General features: G+C 45.7%; 1 protein-coding gene and 1 long non-coding RNA gene across 4 annotated transcripts; one reads left to right on the plus strand and one right to left on the minus strand.

Moving 5' to 3' along the window:
* Positions 1–26: 26 nt before the first annotated feature.
* prr12a (proline rich 12a) lies at positions 27–16,346 on the minus strand. 2 transcript variants are annotated; one of them, XM_054769461.1, is made up of 16 exons: positions 15,540–16,346; positions 15,241–15,443; positions 13,656–13,813; positions 12,031–12,192; positions 7,115–11,805; positions 6,804–7,025; positions 6,012–6,699; positions 4,858–5,375; positions 4,652–4,768; positions 4,430–4,563; positions 3,852–4,297; positions 3,659–3,778; positions 3,171–3,268; positions 2,931–3,062; positions 1,394–1,489; positions 27–1,313 (listed from the first exon to the last, which is right to left on the minus strand). In XM_054769461.1, exons 2-16 carry the CDS (start codon positions 15,321–15,323, stop codon positions 1,179–1,181), a joined length of 7,800 nt encoding a protein of 2,599 aa, XP_054625436.1. In that variant the 5' UTR covers positions 15,324–15,443; positions 15,540–16,346; the 3' UTR covers positions 27–1,178. The 2 variants fall into 2 exon arrangements, with proteins under 2 accessions (XP_054625436.1, XP_054625435.1); XM_054769460.1 differs by having other exon boundaries at positions 15,241–16,346.
* Positions 14,091–19,133, plus strand: LOC129177899 (uncharacterized). 2 transcript variants are annotated; one of them, XR_008569697.1, is made up of 4 exons: positions 14,091–14,198; positions 16,519–16,606; positions 18,592–18,708; positions 18,986–19,133. It is a non-coding gene; the product is annotated as an uncharacterized LOC129177899 (long non-coding RNA). The 2 variants fall into 2 exon arrangements; XR_008569696.1 differs by lacking the exon at positions 14,091–14,198 and having other exon boundaries at positions 15,518–16,606.
* The last annotated feature ends 611 nt before the right edge of the window (positions 19,134–19,744 follow it).

A 19,744-nucleotide genomic window follows, 5' to 3' on the forward strand; every position in this document is an offset into this window, starting at 1 on the left:
CATATAATAGAGAAACGAAACACTGATTGATCTTTGCAGGTTTTATTTGTTTCTCAAATACAGGAGAGTTAATGTACAGAAGGACAAAGAATATCATCAAGAACTGTACAATATTTACACACCTTTTTCCGTTTTTATGGAAAATTAGATTGTTTTCAAAATAAGTATGCACATACATCAAAATGATAAAAATGACATGACTATTTCCTCTTTAAATATTACCTATTTATACTCCTTCCTGCACTGGAAATTGACTTTTTTTCCTTGCACCTGCATGAGTGATGATTGAATTGAAGCACAACAATGTAAAGTTTCAAATACACTTCCCCCACTTTCTTTTTTTTCCATTTATTTTTTCTCCTTCTTTTGTATTACTATTTTACACCCACTGTATTTGATACATTATGTCAGTCTTAACGTCCATTCTTAAGTATAGAGGGGAAGACGGCTTGGATATGTGGGTCACGATTGTATACTGAACCTGTGGACAATAAAAAGTATTTCAAATGTTAGGGCAGCAATCCAGCGCTTGTTAAGTTAAAAACCTCCTCATATAAATAATAAAAATGTGTTTATATATTATCACACGGCTGAGTCGTGCTGCCCTTTACGTAGCACAGAATGAGAGAGAGCATTTATTAACACATAATGGTAAGAGTCCATGTTCACACTGCTCACCGCACGCTCCACACGCACTTTAAAAAGCATTCTCGCCCTCTTCCAGTCTTTTCCGAAAGCCAACAGCTGATGTTAGTCTTTTCAAAAAAATAATTTATGTAAAAACTAAGCAGTAATAGTTTCTCTCTGAGCTATTGTCTTAATGACACACAGTTAACAAGATGTTAGTGGCGTTGTGGCTCCTCGCTTTCCGATCTTGCCTTCCCTTTCACGGGTGGCGATCAGAATCCTTGACCCCCAAGTGACCCCTAATCCAGTGGGGTCCCACTCCTCACAAAGCAACACATTTCTTTAGTCACTGTTCAAGAAGGGGGGAAAAAATAGGGCATTGTTCTGACATCCTTGAGTTCATCAAGGGCCTTGAAAACACATCCTCACATCTTTGAGATATGAGGAAAGTTGGTTGGGGGAAGGAGAGGGGGGCTGTACAGTGGGGTCCATCATGATTTTTTTCTTTTCATATCCGACTTTAATTAATCCCATCTCTCTGAGCTGCACTCTCAGGCTTTGGTGCTGAGTGTGAGCAGCTCGATGAAGGAACCGAAGAGTGTGTCCAGCCAGCTCTGGTTGGCCATGCACTGCTGCACCACTTCCTCCTGGCCCGGGTCCTCAGCCGCCTGCTCGATCGTGTTGGTCTGTGGGAGACGCGAAATAAAAAGATGCTGAAATTCAAGCACGCCTGTAGGTTAGCACGGCTCATGGCGTCAAAGCTTACCTCTTTCTTACACTGTAGGAAGGTGTGGTATTTATAATGATGCAGGGAGTGGTAGAGACTGTAGATTCGATATGACTCAGATGACAGCTTAAGGTCCTAAAAAAAAAAAAAAAACACGACAACAGTGAATCAGATTGAAATGATGCATGAGCTTCAAGTCATTTTGGCGATTTGAATCCAAATTCAATTCAAATCACTACCACAAAGTATTGCATAAATATGCCAAATAACCATACTCCTAATTGTGTCATTAGATAACTCTTAGCCTGTTGGATCTAGTTCAGTTGTGATTTTTATTGGAGATTATTATTCAGTCCATTGCAGCCTGTCAAGATGTCAACCTTGCAGTGTTTGAAATCCATACTGTCACAAAAGTGAGTATTATGATTATTATTTCTATTTACGTGTCTCTTCTCAAAGGACTAGAGAAATTAAACCTACTTTAAAGTAGTCAGTGTACAGCTTGTATAGCAGTATAGATTTACTTGCCACTGAAATTGACGCCTCACATTATTGTTTAAATAGCTGGAAATACAAGCGAGTAGCAAGATAACTGTGTAGCCTAGTGGTGGTAGCATCGTGGTCTGAGGCAGCATGAGTGCTGCCAGAGCTAAGGAGCTACGGTTCGTTGAGGGAATTCCAACATGTACGGTGACACTCTTGGGTAACTGGGCTGCATGGTAGTTTTCCAACACAAGGAGCCCAAGCACACCTCTAAGATGACAAATGCTTTGCTGAGGAAGCTGAAGGTGATGGAGCAGACAAGTATGTCTCCTCCAGACCTGAACCCAACTGACACCTGTGGGGCATCGTCAAGAGGAGGGAAGGTGTCTAACATCCACCAGGTCCACCAATCATGTCATCATAGTAGTGGAAGAGGATTTTGGATGGTGAACTGCATGCCAAAGAGGATTAAGGCAGCGCAAGATAACAATGGTGCTCACACTAAATATTCACACCAAGGACAGAATTTGAACATGTTCCCTTTGAGTTTTACTCACTTGTGTTGCCAGCTATTTAGACAATAATGGCTGAGTGTTAACTCATTCTCAGTGGATGGTAAATCTACCATCTACAAGCTGTACACTGACTATTCTAAAGAATGTCCAGGTTTTATTTCGATAGTATTGTCCCTTGAGAAGATATAATGAAATGGTTGCTAAATTGTGAGGAGGGGTGTTATGCTATGTAAAATAAACAGATCATCAGTGGTGTTGCAGAATCCATACAAAAGCAAGAGAGGTAGCGAGGAGTGTCCTTAATTCCTCAGTGAGTAATGCATGGAACTTAATGACATAAATTCAGGCATATGCAGGTGTGCAATTTAATGATGATCCAAATTCAGATTGTCGGGCCTCGGCAGAGGTTCGTGCTCTCCTGAGTACCGTTCTGTTGCTGCACAACGTCAACAGATTATTGTTTTAATATCCACAAGTAATTCAACGTGGTTATAGATTTAAAATGTCATTGAATGCCCCCCTTTTTTTAGATTAACACTTTACTTTCAAGACCTTGTACAACAGCTGATGACACCCACCTGTGGTTTAGGCAGGCTTTTCTTGACTCTGTTGAGAGTCTTGCGGTTGTAGGCGTCCCCACTAAGCCGCACCCTCACCACTCCCAAGTCCAAGGGGTCTACAATAATCTGGGGGTACACATGCAGAACCTCCTGTGGAGGGAAGATGATCCAGGAAATTACACACAAGTATGAGTGAACCACGTTTTTCAGGCCGTTACGTTATAAAAGACCTGAAGGTCAGTTCAGGGCAGATTTTACCTGATGCTGAGAGCTCATGCTGACTCTCCTCAATAACCTCCGCTTCTGTTCGCTGAGGATGCCGTCGATCTTCCTCATGGGGGGGAGGTAAAGCTCATCTGGCAGCCAGTCAAAGTAGAGGAAGTGTCATTAGTCATCATCCATGAGGCTGACACTCGCTTTAATAATATGGGACGACCTGTGGCGGCTGTGCTCTCGCTCATCATTCTTTCAGCTGATTGTACTTGGTTTCACACGTCAGTAAATATTTAAAACAGATCAAGGAGGCTATGCCATTTCTTGTTAGTTAGCAACAATATAGACAAAAATTACCTCACAACGTTTGGACAAAACTTTGTTGATGGGTAGGACTAGGGCAAAGGATTTTTTTTCTTGCACTCACTTTCTACTTCCAAGGGGCTATCTATGAAGGTGTAATATTTGCTCCTAATCCCAATTTTTCCACCGTGGTAGAGGTCTGTGCTCTCTCGAGTTAAATGAGTTCTCACCATCTGTATCTTCCAAGGCTTGGATCATGTCAGGGTCCAGTGCTGTGCTGACAAGCATTTCCACGTAGCTGCGGAACATTTCCCTCATGGCTCGATTGTTCACACCCCCTTTCACGGGCACTAAGTAGCGGAGGATGTCAACTTAAGTCACCACAAGAAAATATTTAAAAACAAGAATACAAACTAATCTTACTTTCATTTTCACTAGCGGCTTCATCCGATGAGTCCGTGTCAGACGAGGAGGGAGCCTCCTTCAGCCACTTCTTCCTCTTCTTAGGGGGAGGTTCTGCCTTCACCTTGGCTGATTTGGACTTTGGTGGTCGCTCAGGTTTCTCCTTCCTCTCCAATGCTTTCCTCTCGTCCTTGGCCCTCGCGCGATCTGCGGTGCGTTTCTCCGCTTTCTCCTGAGACGTCTGTACTCGCTTGTCCTTGTCTTTATCCGCCTCACGCTCTTTCTCCTTGGCCTTAGCCAATGCAGCTGGGACCTCCTTTTTCTCACGTTGTTCCTTTGTTGGCGGTGTGCTCGTTCTCGTTTTCTCCTTCGGCTCCTTGTCCCGCTGGTTGGGGGGAGTCAATCTCTCCTCTTTTGGTGGTGCTTGGTTTGAGGGAGGGGAAGCCATTCTGGGGAAGGACTGGCGCCTGAGTCACATTGAGAAATTGCATTAAAAATCAATAACACAAACCGCATTATCAACACTGCCATCTCTGGTTTTCCTTCATTATTGTATGGTGCTCCAAATGAGTCAGATCAGTGAAGTTATCAAGATGTACCTGAGAGCAGGAGTGGCTCTGCGCCACGGCCTTCGAGAGCAGACTCTGACGTAGTCCTTCTTGTTGACGTTCTCCAAAAACTTTACATAGATGCGCTGGTAACGTCTTTTGGCATCTCCGAAGTAGCCAAGATACTAAGAGAGGAACACATAACTCTTACAGGATGTCCCACTCTGACTGCTAATGTACACCCTAAAATAAAGATGTGTGCAGCTTCCTCACATTGCTTGTAGCACAGAACTGTCTCTGTCCATCTTTGATCTCTGGGCTGAACTTCTGCAGCAGGGCTTTCTGCACCCTCCAGATGGGTGGAGGCTCCCGGCCTGTCTGCAGGGCCAACTGTGTGCAAAAAGTGTGTATGCATCTGTCAGGGGTTTAGATCTCAAGAGAGCATTTAAAAAGACAGTTCACTTTCTCCGCACAAATACCTTGAGTGTTCGAATGTCCTCCACCCGCACCACAAACTCATCCCTCTCTCTGAAGATGCCCTCCCCACCGCTCTCGCTCTCATCCTCCTCACTCTCTCCAGCAATGGCTGCATCCTCTTGCTTCTGAGCAAGGTGCAAGGAGGTGATCTTTGGAGGTGGTCGCTCTTCTTCGGGAGAGGCGGCGGACTCTGGGGAGGGTGTGGGAGACTCCTTCTGAGGAGATGCTTGAGCAGGATGAGAAGGGGAAGTCGTAGAAGGAGGAGGAGGAGTGGCAGGTGGAGGGAAAGTAGCGGTTAGAGGAGGTGGAGGAGTCGGAGATTTGGCAGCAACGGGACTCGGAGGCTTGGAGTTCTCCCGTTGTTCCTCGGGTGGTGGGGGAGGAGGAAGAGGTGAGGGCAGAGAGAGAGGAGGAAGGGGGGAAGGAGAGGGAGATGAGGAGGAGGAGGAGGAGGCAGGAGAGGGTGGGACGGAGGGAGGTTCGGGCGTTGCTGCTGCAGGAGGAATCTCCGGGAGGGACACTGGAAGGAAAGAGATCAAGGCTGAGGATCACAAGACAGATCAATAGAAAACAAGGCAAGTACCACAATGTATTTAAATAATAAATATAAATAACCAGTCTATTCAATAAAGAACAGGCTGTCTGATTTAATGATACACCAACTGTTGGTGTAAATGTATGCAAAAACCTTGCGACAGTGCAGTAAATAAGAGGCATCTGCTGCTGTTGGAAAATACTAATTTTAGCTAATCCTAAAAAAGAAAAGATGACATTCGATTCAAATGATGGATTAATAATGCAAACTGCATATAATTCTTCCTATGCTGAATGATTATGTGCCGGGTTACACATAGTCCTTCATGTTACACATGCATGTACTGTGTGAATAGTGTTAAGCCTCTATCGTGACCGCACATTGGAGTTGTTCTGTACTACAGTATAATAATCCATTTAATAATCATGGGGAAAAAAAATCTAATACACATCACAATACACTTTATATATATACATACAGTATATATATACACACAGTATATATATTGTGTGTGTGTGTGTGTGTGTGTGTGTGTGTGTGTGTGTGTGTGTGCATTAGCTAACACTAATCAAATATTGGTGATTACTGATTACCGTAAACAGAAAGTGAGTTAAGCCTTACCTTCAAGCTTTGGAGCACCAAGAGTCTCAAGCTGAGGCTCTCGCTCCTCCATCATATCAATCTCCTCATCCCCTCTGGTGCTCCTCTCCTCTTCATTCCCCTCCTTGCTCTCGTCCATGTTTTCTTCCTCTGACTGGAGGATGCCAGGTTCGTCTGGCTGGAGTTGTGCATGGGGTGTATGCATAGCAGGTTGAGGGCTAAGGGTCGGAGGCTGCAGTGTTGGTGTTAGAGGGGAGTGAGAAGCCTGTAGCTGAGGAGGCGGAGGAGGAGGTAACGGTGGATGGATGTTAGCTGTCAGCTGAGGAGTGTCATACAGGGCGGAAATGGCTGAGGAGATGCTTTTCTGGAGGTCCTGATTCTTTCCAACAGAGTCCTCCTCATCAGAAGAGAACGATGGCAAGGTCTCTAGGTTCCTCTTCAACTCATCCTCCAAGCGCTTAGGGCTGGGGCAGCTGCCCAGGGCCAGACCGCCATTCCCTTCACTGTCCCCAAATGGTGGTGGTGGCGGGGGTGGAGGAGGTGCTGGGGATAATGGACGCAGACCCGCTGATTTGCAAGGGGAGCTTTCACCATTATCAGGTTCCATTCCGGGGGAAATATCCAAGCTTGGGGGTCTCTTCCCGGTTTTGAGGAAGTCTAAGAAAGAAGCGACTAAGCCAGCCTTGGATTCAGAATCCTTCTCATCACCCTAGAAGTTACACATAGACCAGACAGACTCAGTTTAAATTGCTCAAAAAAACAAAAAAAAACCCACAAAACTATAACACAGCATCATCATCCAGTAGCGCTTACCCTTTCCTCCAGACCGTCCCCATCTACTCCTTCATTCATCATCTGGCTTTTCTGCTTGTTTTTGTCCTGTGTCCTGGTGTTCTCAGTGCTGCATGGACCAGGACTCAGCCCAAGTGAGGGTGCTGAGCCTACAGAGCCATCAGACAAAGCGGGGTCTGTGCCAGACAGAGAGTCTGTCCTCAGCAAGGCATCGGAGGAGGACATGGGAATTGGCAACTTGATCTATAACAGATACAAAAATAGGATTAATTATTTGTGGCTTATAAATGTACGTGTAACAGAATAATTTAAATAAATATAAAGCTACTGACCTTCAGAGGTGGGATAGGTTCATGTTGTTGAGGTTGGTGATGGAGCTGTTGCTGATGGTGATGCAGCTGCTCCTGCTCCTTCCCACTCATTTCCATGTACATATCCTCTCTCCGACCTCCTCTTCCTCGGCTCCCGCGGCCCCTGCCCCTCCCTCGCCCCTCCACACTGAATCCCCCTCCGCTGCCTACTGTTCCTCCAATATCTCCCATCATTCCTCGCGGTGTGTAAGGCTCAGGCATGGGGCGGATACGAGGCCTGCCTCTGGGCCGAGGAGGGCCCTCCCTCTTCGGCCTAGTTGGCTTCCTGCCTCTCTTCTTAGGGCCATCTTGAGGCAACAGAGAGTGTCCCCCCATTGATGGGTAGCCAGAGGAGTGGTAGAAGTCAATGTCGCCCATTAGAGGACTGAGAGACCCACTGCCTCCTCCTTTCCTGCAGCTGGACACCAAGTCTGGAAGGAGGTCAGGAAGCCTGCGGCTGTTCAACCTGATGTCAGCTGGCTGGTCTGCTTTATCCTCGTCATCTTCAAATTCGTACTCTTGAGCATAACTTTTCTTCGGCAGTGTGTTAGGGTCTCTGCGCTCCTTTAAGAGATGGAACGAACTAGACTTGAGGAGCTTCTTCGGACGAGATGAGCAGAAAATCGGAGACTGAAGGCCCCCTGAACCTGCTCCTGTGCTGGCTCCTCCAGGCCCAGATGACATCTTTGCACCAGGAGTGTTGGGTCCAGCGGTATTAGGGCCCATACCCATAGGTGGGCCCTGGGACTGAATTAAACCCAGTTGTTCAGTGTTAACAGTGGAGGGCAGTTCATGTGTTTTAAGGGAGTCAAGATCCAGTGTCATTGTGTTGTTGCTGGGCTCTTCCAGGCTATGACAGTATGGCTCATAACCCTGATCTCCATGATGACCCATCATATCATAGCCAGCTCCACTACCTCCCCCAGGTCCACCTCCACTCTGTCCAGCTTTCATGGAGCCCATACCCTCTTGCACAGAATGGCTTTCATTCATCTCCTGCTGCCCCGGTCCTGCACCACCAGCACAGCTTGATTTGTAGTCCTCTGCACAAAACATGTCTTCCATGCCTGGAAAAAAGGAACGGTCCTCATCTTGGAGAAGGGAGTCAGGAAAGCAGATGGATGTGAGCGGAACAAAGCGGTTACTTTGTTGGCTCTGGTCTGCTTTCTCCACTGGGCTGACTGTGTCAAACTGGTGCTGTTCTGAGCGCTGCTGGTCTAGCTGGCTCTGCTGGGGAGTGAGTTGGGATGGGAGGGGCTGCTGCGGATCAGATTGTGATTGGGGGTGGGCAGGGGCAGAGGGAGGGGGTATATGGTGAGGGTGTGGGGTCTGTGGCTGGGCGTGAGGATGGTGTGGATGGGCTTGTTGGTGTTGAGAGCTGGGGTGCTGCTGTTGCTGCTGTGGGTGGTGTTGTGAAAGGTGGTGCATGTGGGAAGGGGTGGGCATGCCGATTTCCGGCTCTGAAAGGAAAGAGTGGAGTTCTGAGGCTGAGTGTGGTGGTGGGTGATGGTGAGACGGGTGCTGCCTCTGCTGCTGCTCCTGCTGTTGCTGTCTGTGGCGTTCGCCACTTCCTCCGCTCCTTCCCCCACTACCGACACCACCACGTCTGTCCTCTGCAATGACTACGTCAGTGCTGGATGTTTGCGAAAGAGAGCGCTCCAGCATGTCTAAAGAAGAAACCACTGGGCTTTGTTTAACCTGGCCCTGTTCATGTTGATGTGAAGAGGGTCCGTGGTTGTAATGTGCAGCTGCCACCTCTAAAGCCTGTGACTGGAGTTGAAGTTGGAGCTGAGTAGTTTGGGACTGAGCTTGAGCTTGATGCTTATTTGAACCAAGTCGCCCACCAGCACTCTCCATCACAGCTTGCTGTTGGCTGATGGAGTGCTGCTGTTGTTGCGGATGAGAGTCAATCTTGTGGTGTTGCTGATGCGAGTCCATCTTGTGGTGCTGCTGATGCTGAGAATGGGAGTCCATTTTAGGGTGTTGCTGATGTGGTGGGTGGGAGTCGATTTTATGGTGTTGTTGGTGTTGCCGGTGTGCATCCATCTTGTGGTGTTGTTGATGCTGTTGGTGCGTGTCCATCTTGTGGTGCTGTGGATGAGGGTCCAGTTTGTTGCGGGTTGTATGGGACAGCACGGACTGGAGGAGGTGGGGCGGCTGGTGGGACTGATCTGTGGGGGAGTCCATAAGAGATGCAGCGGTTTGAGGTTGGGAATGCTGTGGCTGGATTTCTGGTGTTTTTCGAGGATAAGGGATTTCGGCACGCTCCTTCTTCTGTAGCTCCATCTGGGTGTGGGGTGGTATCTGCGAATGTGAAGACACATGTTGATTATGTGAGGAGTGTTGGGGAGCAAGTGAGTGTTGCGTGTAAGGGTCCCCGCGCCCATAGTGGACAACTGAGCCGAGGTTGTCATGGTGAAGAAGGTGCGAGTGCACTTGTTCACCACTGCCTCGGCCTCCACTACTCCTGCTGCTCCCAACAGGCCTCTCATTCCTTTGTTGCTGTTGGTGGTGATGTTGTTGATGTTGCTGCTGTTTCTTCAATGACATCTCCAGCTGACCTTCCAGCCCGGAGATAGACCCTGCAGAAGCTGCATTACCTACTCCAGCAGAGGATGTGGCGCTGTGGGTGCGAATGACACTCTGAGGGTGGTACCTTTCCTCAGAGGACTTTCCCATGTCATAGCTAAGGCCTTTGCCTGCATCAGTTGTCGGTGGTGCTGATTGAGGCTGTGGCTGCGTTTGCTGGGATGTCTGTTGGGGCTGTTGTTGGGGGTGGTGATGGGAAGCCGGGGGAGCAGGACTCGCTTGTGCCTGCAGCAGGTGCTGGATCAAGAACTCGTCGTCATCGTCTACTTCCTCTTGGGATCTCTGAGAACCAACCCCAAGCATTGAAGTGTCAGCCTTTGTTTTGGAAGAGGGGGGATGATAGGACTGAGGTTGGGAGCTGGGAGCTCTGGTGTCGGGGTAGCCCTGTGGGGAGCTTAGGAAAGTTGGAGAGAGGACTGACGAGATGTATTTATTAGAACCAGCACCTCCAGGAGATTGCGTGGGACATGCAGGCACTGGGGAGTGCAACCCAGGGCGTATAATGCCCGAGTTTCCAGATGGGGAGGGACTAGAGTCTGGAATATGATAAGACCCTCCCCCACTACCTCCCCCACCTCTCTCACTGGTCATGCCATTTCCTGCTCCTCCACTTGACCCGGAGTTTCCACTTGCAGCACCACTGCTGCTTCCTCCGCCAGATGCTCCACTACCTGATGAACCACTGGACCTTAAAAGCGCAGGGGAATGGCCTGGGGCACCATAGCCCAGTGATGGGCTTCCAGCTCCACCCAGAGAAGAAGGAAGTGATCCGTAAGCAGAATCAGTGCCATATATGTCAGTAGAGTATGACTGACTCCGCCCTCCTAAACTTCCATAACCTTTGGCACCAGTACTTGAGCTCAGGTCCTGGGCTTGTGGGGAACTGAAGCCTCCATAAGACTGAGCCAGGTGAGAAGTTGGGGGCTGATTTGGAGAGTATGACTGAGTCTGCTGTTGAGGTGGGGTTTGACCTGTAAGAGCAGAGGTGGGGGTTTTCACAGGGGGCACAGGAGAACCATAGCCAGGTAGGCAGGATTTTGGGAGTGACTGAGGTGTTGAGGTGGTGGTGGGAGGAGGCTGTTGCTGCTGAGGGGCTGGGGGAGGTGGAGCCGGTTGAGGGGGCGGTTGCTGCCTGGAGGGTGCTGCACTTGAACTGGAGGTGGGGATTGAGTTGGAAGGGTGAGCCCCAGGGGTGGCAGAAGAAGATGAGGAGGATGAGGAAGTAGAGGATGCAGAAGGGGGTGTGAGTGGAGTTCTTGAGGATGATGCTGAACTGGCAGATGAGTAGCCACTGCTGGAGCTGCTTTTGGTGCCTTTCCCGGTAGTGGAAGAAGAGGAGGAGGTTGATGAAGAATACGGAGGCTGGATGATTGGCCGGTATTGCTCTGTGCGAGAGGAGGCCTTGTGGTCAGATGAGGGGCTCTGGTCACCCAGTGGACTGCAAGATAGTCCAGCATGCCTGTGATGGGTGGCGATTTGTTGGTAGCCTGCCCCTCCACAGCTGAGGTAGTGCTGCAAGGAGTGGGCAGCAGACGACGAAAGTTGCGGCTGTGCTGGCGTGGGCCGCTGGTAGTGCTTGATGACGCTGTCCTGTCTGGGCACGGCCCGCTCCTGAGCCGAATTGGACTGGGACTGGGACTGAGCTTGGGGCTGGGCTGAGGAGAATACTGAGGCATTATACAGCTGGGAGGACTGATCCTGGAGCTGTGATGAAAGCAGGTTGAACTGGTGAGGCTGCAGGTGCCTAGCAGAGGATGCCTGGGCTGATGTGGCACCCGTAGGGTCTTGACTGCCCCTGTAAGCGGCTGCTGCAGCCCCCTGCGAGGACAGGAGTCTGTCAAAACCCAAACTAGACTGGGAGGGAGCCTTGATGTGGAGTAAGGGGTCATGTGGGGAGAGCAGACCATTGGATGTGGGGCTAAACGTGGGTGTGTCCTGGAGGGAAAGGGAGGCACCAGGGAAGGAGCGGCTGGAAAAAGATGCTGGGTGTTGATAGGCTGAGAGAGCGGAGGAGGAGGGGAAGGAGCCAGAGCCGGGAAGTGCTCCAGAAATGAATAATTCCGGAGGAGCAGGTGTGTGCATCGCTGTGCAGGGGGGAAAAAACACAAATTAAAAATTACTCAAAATATCCATCTAGCCATCCACTAAATGCAGACAAGAATCATGTTTTTTAAATAAAAACAATTGCCACATACTACACAATGCCAGCAGAAAGATAATAGAATCAACGGGAGGTTCTTTAAATGTCATATTGACAGTGGGGCCTGTTTGAATGTCAACACATGAGGGAAGATGCAGCACAGCCCCACCTGTCTGCCAGGATGGTGTTCGGAACTGGGAGAGTAAGGAAGAGGCAGAGGGAGGAGCCTGGGGACCTCGAGACTCCAGGGCCGAAATCAGATTCATGACAGAGGCGTCAGGCGCCGAGGGGCTGGCGTGGTGCAGGCCGGTGTCAAACAGCCCCGACAGACCTTTGAGAAGGAAACACAAACACACAACGGACATGCACATGAATACCAGGCAGCTGTGAGTGACCAATCATCTTATCTGAGCCAATTTGTACTCTGAATTGTTAAAAATATAGACATTTTTTGTTCAATCTGTTCTCTTATACCGAAAAAAGCAGCTTGAAAATAAGAGTGAATATTTTCAACTGTGGCTATAAAATCCATCCATCCGTTTTCTATGCCGCTTAATCCTTATTAGGGTCATGGGAGTATGCTGGAGCCTATCCCAGCTGACTTGACTTTTGAGCAGGAAGGAGGGTACACCCTGGACTGGTCGCCAGCCAATCCAGACAAGTCCCATGGGTAAGGAGAAGAAGAATGAGCTTCAGTCATGCTTCAAAGAAATTGCAAGATATGATCAGTTCTTAATACCTAGATAAGAATGTTACAGTTCTACTGATCTGATCTATTTTGCATAGTGACTATTTTTACTTGTGGCTGAATTCTCTTATCCAACATATTTGTCAATAATTATATTACTTGGAAATAATAAATAAGGGCTGCACAGTGGTCTAGTGCTTAGTGTCTAATGGTTAGTATGTTGGCCACACAGTCACAGTCAGGAGATCAGGAAGACCTGGGTTTGAATCTCCATTGGGCATTTCTTGTGGAGTTTGCATGTTCTCCCCGTGTGTGTGTGGGTTTTCTCCGGGTACTCTGGTTTCCTCCCACATTCCAAAAACATGCATGTTAGGTTAATTGGAGACTCTAAATTGTCCATAGGTATGAATGTGAGTGTGAATGGTTGTTTGTCTATATGTGCCCTGTAATTGGCTGGCGACTAGTCCAGGGTGTACCCCGCCTGTCACCCGGAGTCAGCTGGGATAGGCTCCAGCATACCCCTGCGATGAGAAGCGGCATAGAAAATGGATGGAAATAATAAATAGTGTATATTATACTAATTCAGAATTTAATCATAAATTATAGTTATAGTTATATTCCATATTCAATTAAGCGGTTCTTCCAGCTGCAAAGAGGGTGCCAACATGTAGATGTTACCAACAGTTGTGAGTGACAGCCATGAACGCCAGTTGTTTTATTAGCCGACCGGAAATGTATGACTATTTTTATGCAGTCTAATTTGTAATTAAGAAAAATACATTTTTTGTGCGCTCTGTTCTTTTAAACCACTATAACCACATATGCTAGCCGGTGGTGGTCTTATATTTTTTGGTTTCAAAAATACAAATTGGAGCGAGTTGCATACAGCCCCTTTAAAAACAAGTCTAGTGCTGTAATGCATAACTTCTTGTTTATCTTAAAAATCAGGGGCTCTTCTGGGGCCTTAGGCCAAATCCAGCAATGCCGTGCACATTTTTCAAGTGCACGTCTCCAGCAAGGACCTGCACGGCCACCCCATAATTCATTCCAGTGGGGGTGGGTGCCCTAATGTTGGTGACATGGGTAGGTATGACATTTTATCTCACCCAAACTCCGTCCAGCTGCTCCCCAAGCCCCGCCTTGGCCGGAGCTCCCTGGGTGGTGATTGGTGGCATAGCCCTGCAGAGGGTGTGGGGTGGCGTAGGCTTGGCGGTGAAGGAGCTCTGATTCAGGGTGGGATGATCTGGAACTCCCATAGACAAGACTAGCAGGAGGAGGAGCAGTGGATAGTGTCATTAATTTCAGAGCACATTTTTATTAAAAAAAAAAAAAAAAAAGTGACCTGAAGACATAGGATTGTGTCCATCTGCAAAATCAAATTTCTTGATTTTAATGCAACATCATAATAATTATAATAATTGTCAATATTAGAAACTCAAGAGTGGATGCAGATTTTGCAAATCATATCTTATTCCAACAGCATGACTAGAACATGACATGCATGACATGCACATGTACTGCTTGCAGTTCTATTGCATGACCCGCTGACCATTTGTGAACATGCTAGCAAATGTGCTTTGCTGCTGCCTCTTAGCACAGACAGCAAAGCAGACACAAGGCCTTCTATAATTGCGAGGGCTGCATTTCGGGTAGGAAATAAATCAAGAGGATGATATTTGTGCAGATTAGTGAACCGCAGCTCTCTTGATTAATAGCAGAGACGAGTTATTCATTTGTCAGCTCTCATTGATTACGTTGATGTAGCCTAACAGCTGGACGGTGCTGGGGGACGTATAAAATGCAGCCGATCACCTTGCAAACACCAGCAACACTCATTCGAGCAAATATAGCGTACTAAAGGAGCGCAATAGCTTTTGGACGTGGGGATAGCAGGGTAAAAATGTGCTACAAGCACGTAGCTAAGTGATGCTAGCAGGCCGCAATTGACTTCCGTGCACTGCAAAGCTAGCTGGCATGCTAATGTGGAGGTACCACGGGTCTGGTGCACGGTGCTTGCATTTAAAATGTAGATGTTCATCAACATTATCCTCGTCATGATTAGGATGAAATCATCAAGTTGCACAGAGATTGACGATACGAATGGGATGCAGTGTTATATGGCACGATTTCATTATGCAAATGAGCAAATCATCTCCTATCAGCCAAATGCAGCAGAAATGTGGACATTTTGACAGAAGTCGATCACATTCATCCCCCCTTTTTTGGTTTACAGTGAAGATGATTACAGCAGTGCACCCTCTTGTTGATGTCTGTCAGGAGAGGAGGGGGGTGCTGTGGAGCTTTTGCAGCATTCTATCAATCCTATCAAAGCAATACATTTATTTATTTATCAGAGCATGTCCAGGCCTGCAAAAACTGGGGGAAGCTATGGAGAGACACCCCCACCTCCTCCATCCACCATATCCCATCTCCCATCCAAGCATCCACCTAAAAAGCCACTGTCTGTCAATCACATTCAATTCAAAATCCCCCTCAACCTTTTTTCCTTTCTCCACCCCGCCCACCCCCACGACACGCACACAGCGCGTCCATTGCTGTTGATAATGTTATTACTATGCAACTGTTTGGATGACAATGCATCCGTGGAGTGTAAAGCCAATGGCGACAATTTGTTTACCCGGTGACCCCATGCATGCATGCACATTGTCTGGCTCCCCAATGCGTTCTTACCTTGCTTTGGCCGATCTCTCGTAACTCCATCCTGCTCCAGCGCCCAAATCGCCGAACCCTGTTCCCGGGTAATTTCTATCCATCTATGTGGGGTACAACTGTGTGCGATGCGGAGGGTGAACGTGTCGTCGCGAGGGGAGGACAATCCAGTCTTTCCCGTGTGCTCGGTTTCAGGCTATTTTCCCCGGTTTCATAAGCAAGTCCTCGGGAGTGGAAAACAGCATATTGAAAGAGAAATGGAGGGGAGGAGAAAGCTGGATGAAAAAAGAGGGGGGTTTACAGGGTTATAATCCAAGCACCTCGATAAAACACACTCTTCCTCATTTTCCTCCTTTTTTTATCGTTCCCACGAAGGTAGTCCAAATCCAGTCCAGTTCATGGTGAAGATGTCGCGGATTTGGCCGCCAATGCCTGAATTGCTGATAAACATTTGATTTTGAACGCGTCCCCTTTTTTCTCCTGTCCTCTCTTTTGGTGCCTCCTCCCCTTTCTTTAAGGCTAGTTTTGGCTACGCTGCTAGCGCCGAGAAAATATTGCAACGCGCAGAGACAGCCAAGCGATTCCCCCAACACACACACATACATACATACACACGCGGCGGAGAAATCCCTAATTTACAAGTTTGTTCTTTGCATGTAAATAGCAAGCGCCATTACCACTACTAGCACCCCTCCTCCTCCTCTGTTAGCATGCTAGCAGCAGATGCTAGCTGTCAGCAACGACGCATACAAATAAAATTCCCTTTATTTCACTTAACTTCCCGTGTTTAGGCCTTCTTCTTGAATTGAAAGGAAACGCTCACACACAAAGACCGAGACAAGAGTGATAAAAATAGCCCGTAGAGAAAGTAGGCCGCGTTTTTTGTTATATGTATCTTTACACATTTTCATCCAGAGACGCCATTTTTGAAGGCGGCTGTCCGTACTCCCCTCTCCTCTCCTCGTAGGGCTCTCTTCTCGGCTCAGTGTCCGCGCTGACCTCCCCTACGCTACCCCGGCTCCTCTGCTAACCAGCCCGGCGTGCTTTTCCACATTTCCTCCACATTGTTAGGCTAAATAAACATACACGGAAGCTCAGCAAGCCGTGACGTTGTTGTAATACCGACAGTGGGGAAATCTGTGCTAATTGACAACCTAATGTTTAAAACACTTCCACAGTCAAAATCACATGTGTCCATTTTTATTAAATATACCCACAGATAGCTCAATGTTTCTCATCTTTATAAAATGCCAAACTGTACAAAGACCTTAAGAGTTCATTATGGTTTTTATTTTACAGTATATAGACAGCCAGTGTCTGCCTAGAAGACGCCACATGCAGTTCACATGTGCACCAGTAGATGGCACACTGGAAAACCACGACAGAGGTACTACACATACTCGCTCAGTAGTTATATTAGGAACACTTGCACACTGAAATAACACCCAATGCAAGAGATGTATCATTTTTTATGCTTTTACAAATGTAATAATGACCAATTGTTTGTTTAACTATGACTGAGAAATGTTTGTAGTATTGCTAAATAAGGATACCAAAATATCCTTAACAATGTCACTATACACCCCTGCCAAACTAAAACATACAGTTACATTAATAATTTTCGATGTCAAAATTGAAGGTTATTCTCGTTGTAAGCGAAACACGATGACATAATATGTACATTGTTGCCATCTAGTGGTTCAAATTTGGGCACTGTAAAAATAGACAATGCGCAGAAGTTCACTATTTGTTTATTATTACATATTATTTTCCTATTATAAAATGGCAAACACATGAGTTATTGTAAATGTGAACCTGAAACTAAAAATACTATCAGTAATTGTTGAGACATGGCAAAAGGGGTTGAATTAAATAAGATCTGCTTCTTCACACTCCTTTTCAGGCGTGTTGAATTATGAAAGTGTAACCATGTTATGTACTTTATTGTAATTTTTTTTAACCCAAACCATTTCCAATTAGCATTTTTAAAGTGTGAAACAAACAACTATCATGCGCGATGTGTATGAAAAGTAGTCTGCCATTTCATCACGACACCAGGGTTGCTTCATTCAGATGACTAAAATTTTCACAACTTAATGCAAACTAGACTTGTTTTTGTTATCATTGTGTTAGCCTGCAAGCTGCTTTTGACAATAAGCAGCAGCGGCATATGAATTGCAAAGAGTAAGCTCACTTAAATATTTGTGTCCATGTGTTAGAATCTTAAAAAAGCTCATACTCTTCCATGGCAAAAAAAAGTGTTCCATCTGCTTTCGATGTGAAGAATATGCACCGCTTCATTTAATGTCACATTCTATGCTAATACAGTGCTGTTGCTTAAACAAGAGCTGCAAGTGTTAGCTCAACATCCTAAGCCAACAAAGCAACTGTCGGTATCTCCAGTTTTTCCTCTTAGGAAAAGCCCTCATGCCAGCTCCCCTGTTGTTAGTATTATAGATGCAATGGAGGGCCTTTTGTGATGCACAATGGTCACCTCAAAAGGTCAGTTATCTGCATATTCAGTAAACAAAAAAAGCTCCCCAAAACGAGAAAGGAGAATTAAAAGTATTTAAAAATACATGTAATTAAATATGCATAGATACATACTAATAGATAAGAGAAAGACATACAAACAACAAGACAGAACTCAATATTTTGAGTATTTCCACCTTGGAGCTAATATGCTACATGACACTCCCTGCCTTACTCCTCCTAGCCCCTCCATGCTTGTCTGTCCCCTTCGTGTTGCATACGCACTACACTGCAAACGCTTAGGACCACACCTCCCGACAGAAACTGCAGCTGTTCTGTCAAAATGCCAGATTATGACGAAGCCCTGCCGGCACCTTGTCAGGTTATCAAAGAGAATGTTGGCAAGTGGTGAGTTTCATGGAAATGCATTTGTATGATTACATTTAGTTTAACTGTATTTGTATAACTTGTACTTTTACTGCTAGGTGACAAATATGTAGTATATTGACTACAGTTGTAGTAGACTTGGATACCTTGAGCCACTTGTTTACGCTGGACTGTTATATAACAAAAATATCTTGAGAAGAATTAAAATAGCCTGACCTGTCCTACACATTGAAAGGCCGCCGGTTCGTGTTTCATACACATAAGAAACAGTGGCAGACATCTGTTGCATGTGCACATGCTGTGGTGATTAGTGCTGTACATATCACTCGCATGCACAGTAAAAGCATCCTGTTTAAACATTAGTTGTACTATTGTCATAATCCTTCATGCACGATCATTCTAGAGGTAATCTTATGTCAAATTAGTAGATGCAAGTGTTTGTTCAATGAATATATTCATATCTAGTGACACATACATCATGCTAAGATGCGATGGTCTGAATTTGTGTTTTAGTATCACAGAGAAGAGAGTAAAGGAGTGCAGAGACCTCATAGACGCCTTCCAGGCCTGTGCAAAGACTCTGTCTGAAGGATCGTGACACATTCAGGAACATCTCTCTTTATGGAATATGTAAGTACACATTATCGCCTGTTTAAATACAAACTGTAAAATTATAGTTTGAAAGTGAAATGCAGTCTATCAGTGCCTGTATGTACACCACCACATGCAACTACTGTAGTAGATGGAAAAAAGTATTTTAATTTATTTTGTGAATTATTACTATTATTTATATATATATATATATATATATATATATATATATATATATATATATATATATATATATATATATATATATATATATATATATATATATATATATTTATTTATTTATTTTTCATTATAGGCCCCATTAGGATGTGCTTACCATCCCAGGATCCTTCCAGTATGTCGCTGGACTGAAACATCTGATACACATTGTGCACTTTATTTAATGGCAACGGTGTTTTTGTAAATATGGTTATTGCATGTCATTATGGACGGTCTGTCTGTCAATGCACTGTAACTTTCTATACATGTATTTAACAATAAATTAAATGAGAGAAATTTGCTAGGACATCTTGATTTTCAATTTTGAGGGTGGCAAAATGTGTGAAAAAAAACAATATAGTTGGATGATAAATGCATTTTTTAAAAATAATTTGTGCTTTTCCAATTTCAAGCTCTTAATATCCTAAAATCTAAAGATATAAATACACACAAGGTCACACGATTCCTTAGTGGGGTTTATGCATAAGATATCAATTCAAGCATGAATCAAGCGTGTTGTACTGCTGTAGAAAATAGTCTTCCATCTCTATTTTAGCATAAGCACGACTGTGAGAGAAATCGTACTGGCTGCATGCATGAGAATCACCCAGCTTGGCACAGTTGAAGCTAGGCTTTGGGGAATTATCCACCCACACAAAACATTTCAGATTGAGATCTTAGCAAGCTTTTCACTTTGCAGATGATTCATCAAATGTCCCACATATTTTCTTTCTTTTTTGTATTTTTTTTTCACACAAAAACTCTTTGTGATTACTTCAGTTTACATGCATGTAACTGATTCTTATAATTGTATTGTAATGTCATATGATATGCCTAGCTAATCTAACAATTATGA

Source organism: Dunckerocampus dactyliophorus, chromosome 2, assembly GCF_027744805.1.
Source record: "Dunckerocampus dactyliophorus isolate RoL2022-P2 chromosome 2, RoL_Ddac_1.1, whole genome shotgun sequence".
NCBI lineage: Eukaryota > Metazoa > Chordata > Actinopteri > Syngnathiformes > Syngnathidae > Dunckerocampus > Dunckerocampus dactyliophorus.

Excerpts from the sequence above, each read along its gene's own strand:
- prr12a (XM_054769461.1), bottom strand. The coding sequence starts at position 15,323 with ATGGATAGAAATTACCCGGGAACAGGGTTCGGCGATTTGGGCGCTGGA. Across the intron at positions 3,779-3,851 it reads AGCCGCTAGTGAAAATGAAA|TGCCCGTGAAAGGGGGTGTG; the intron begins GTAAGATTAGTT and ends TCCGCTACTTAG. Across the intron at positions 3,063-3,170 it reads GCATGAGCTCTCAGCATCAG|GAGGTTCTGCATGTGTACCC; the intron begins GTAAAATCTGCC and ends TTCCCTCCACAG.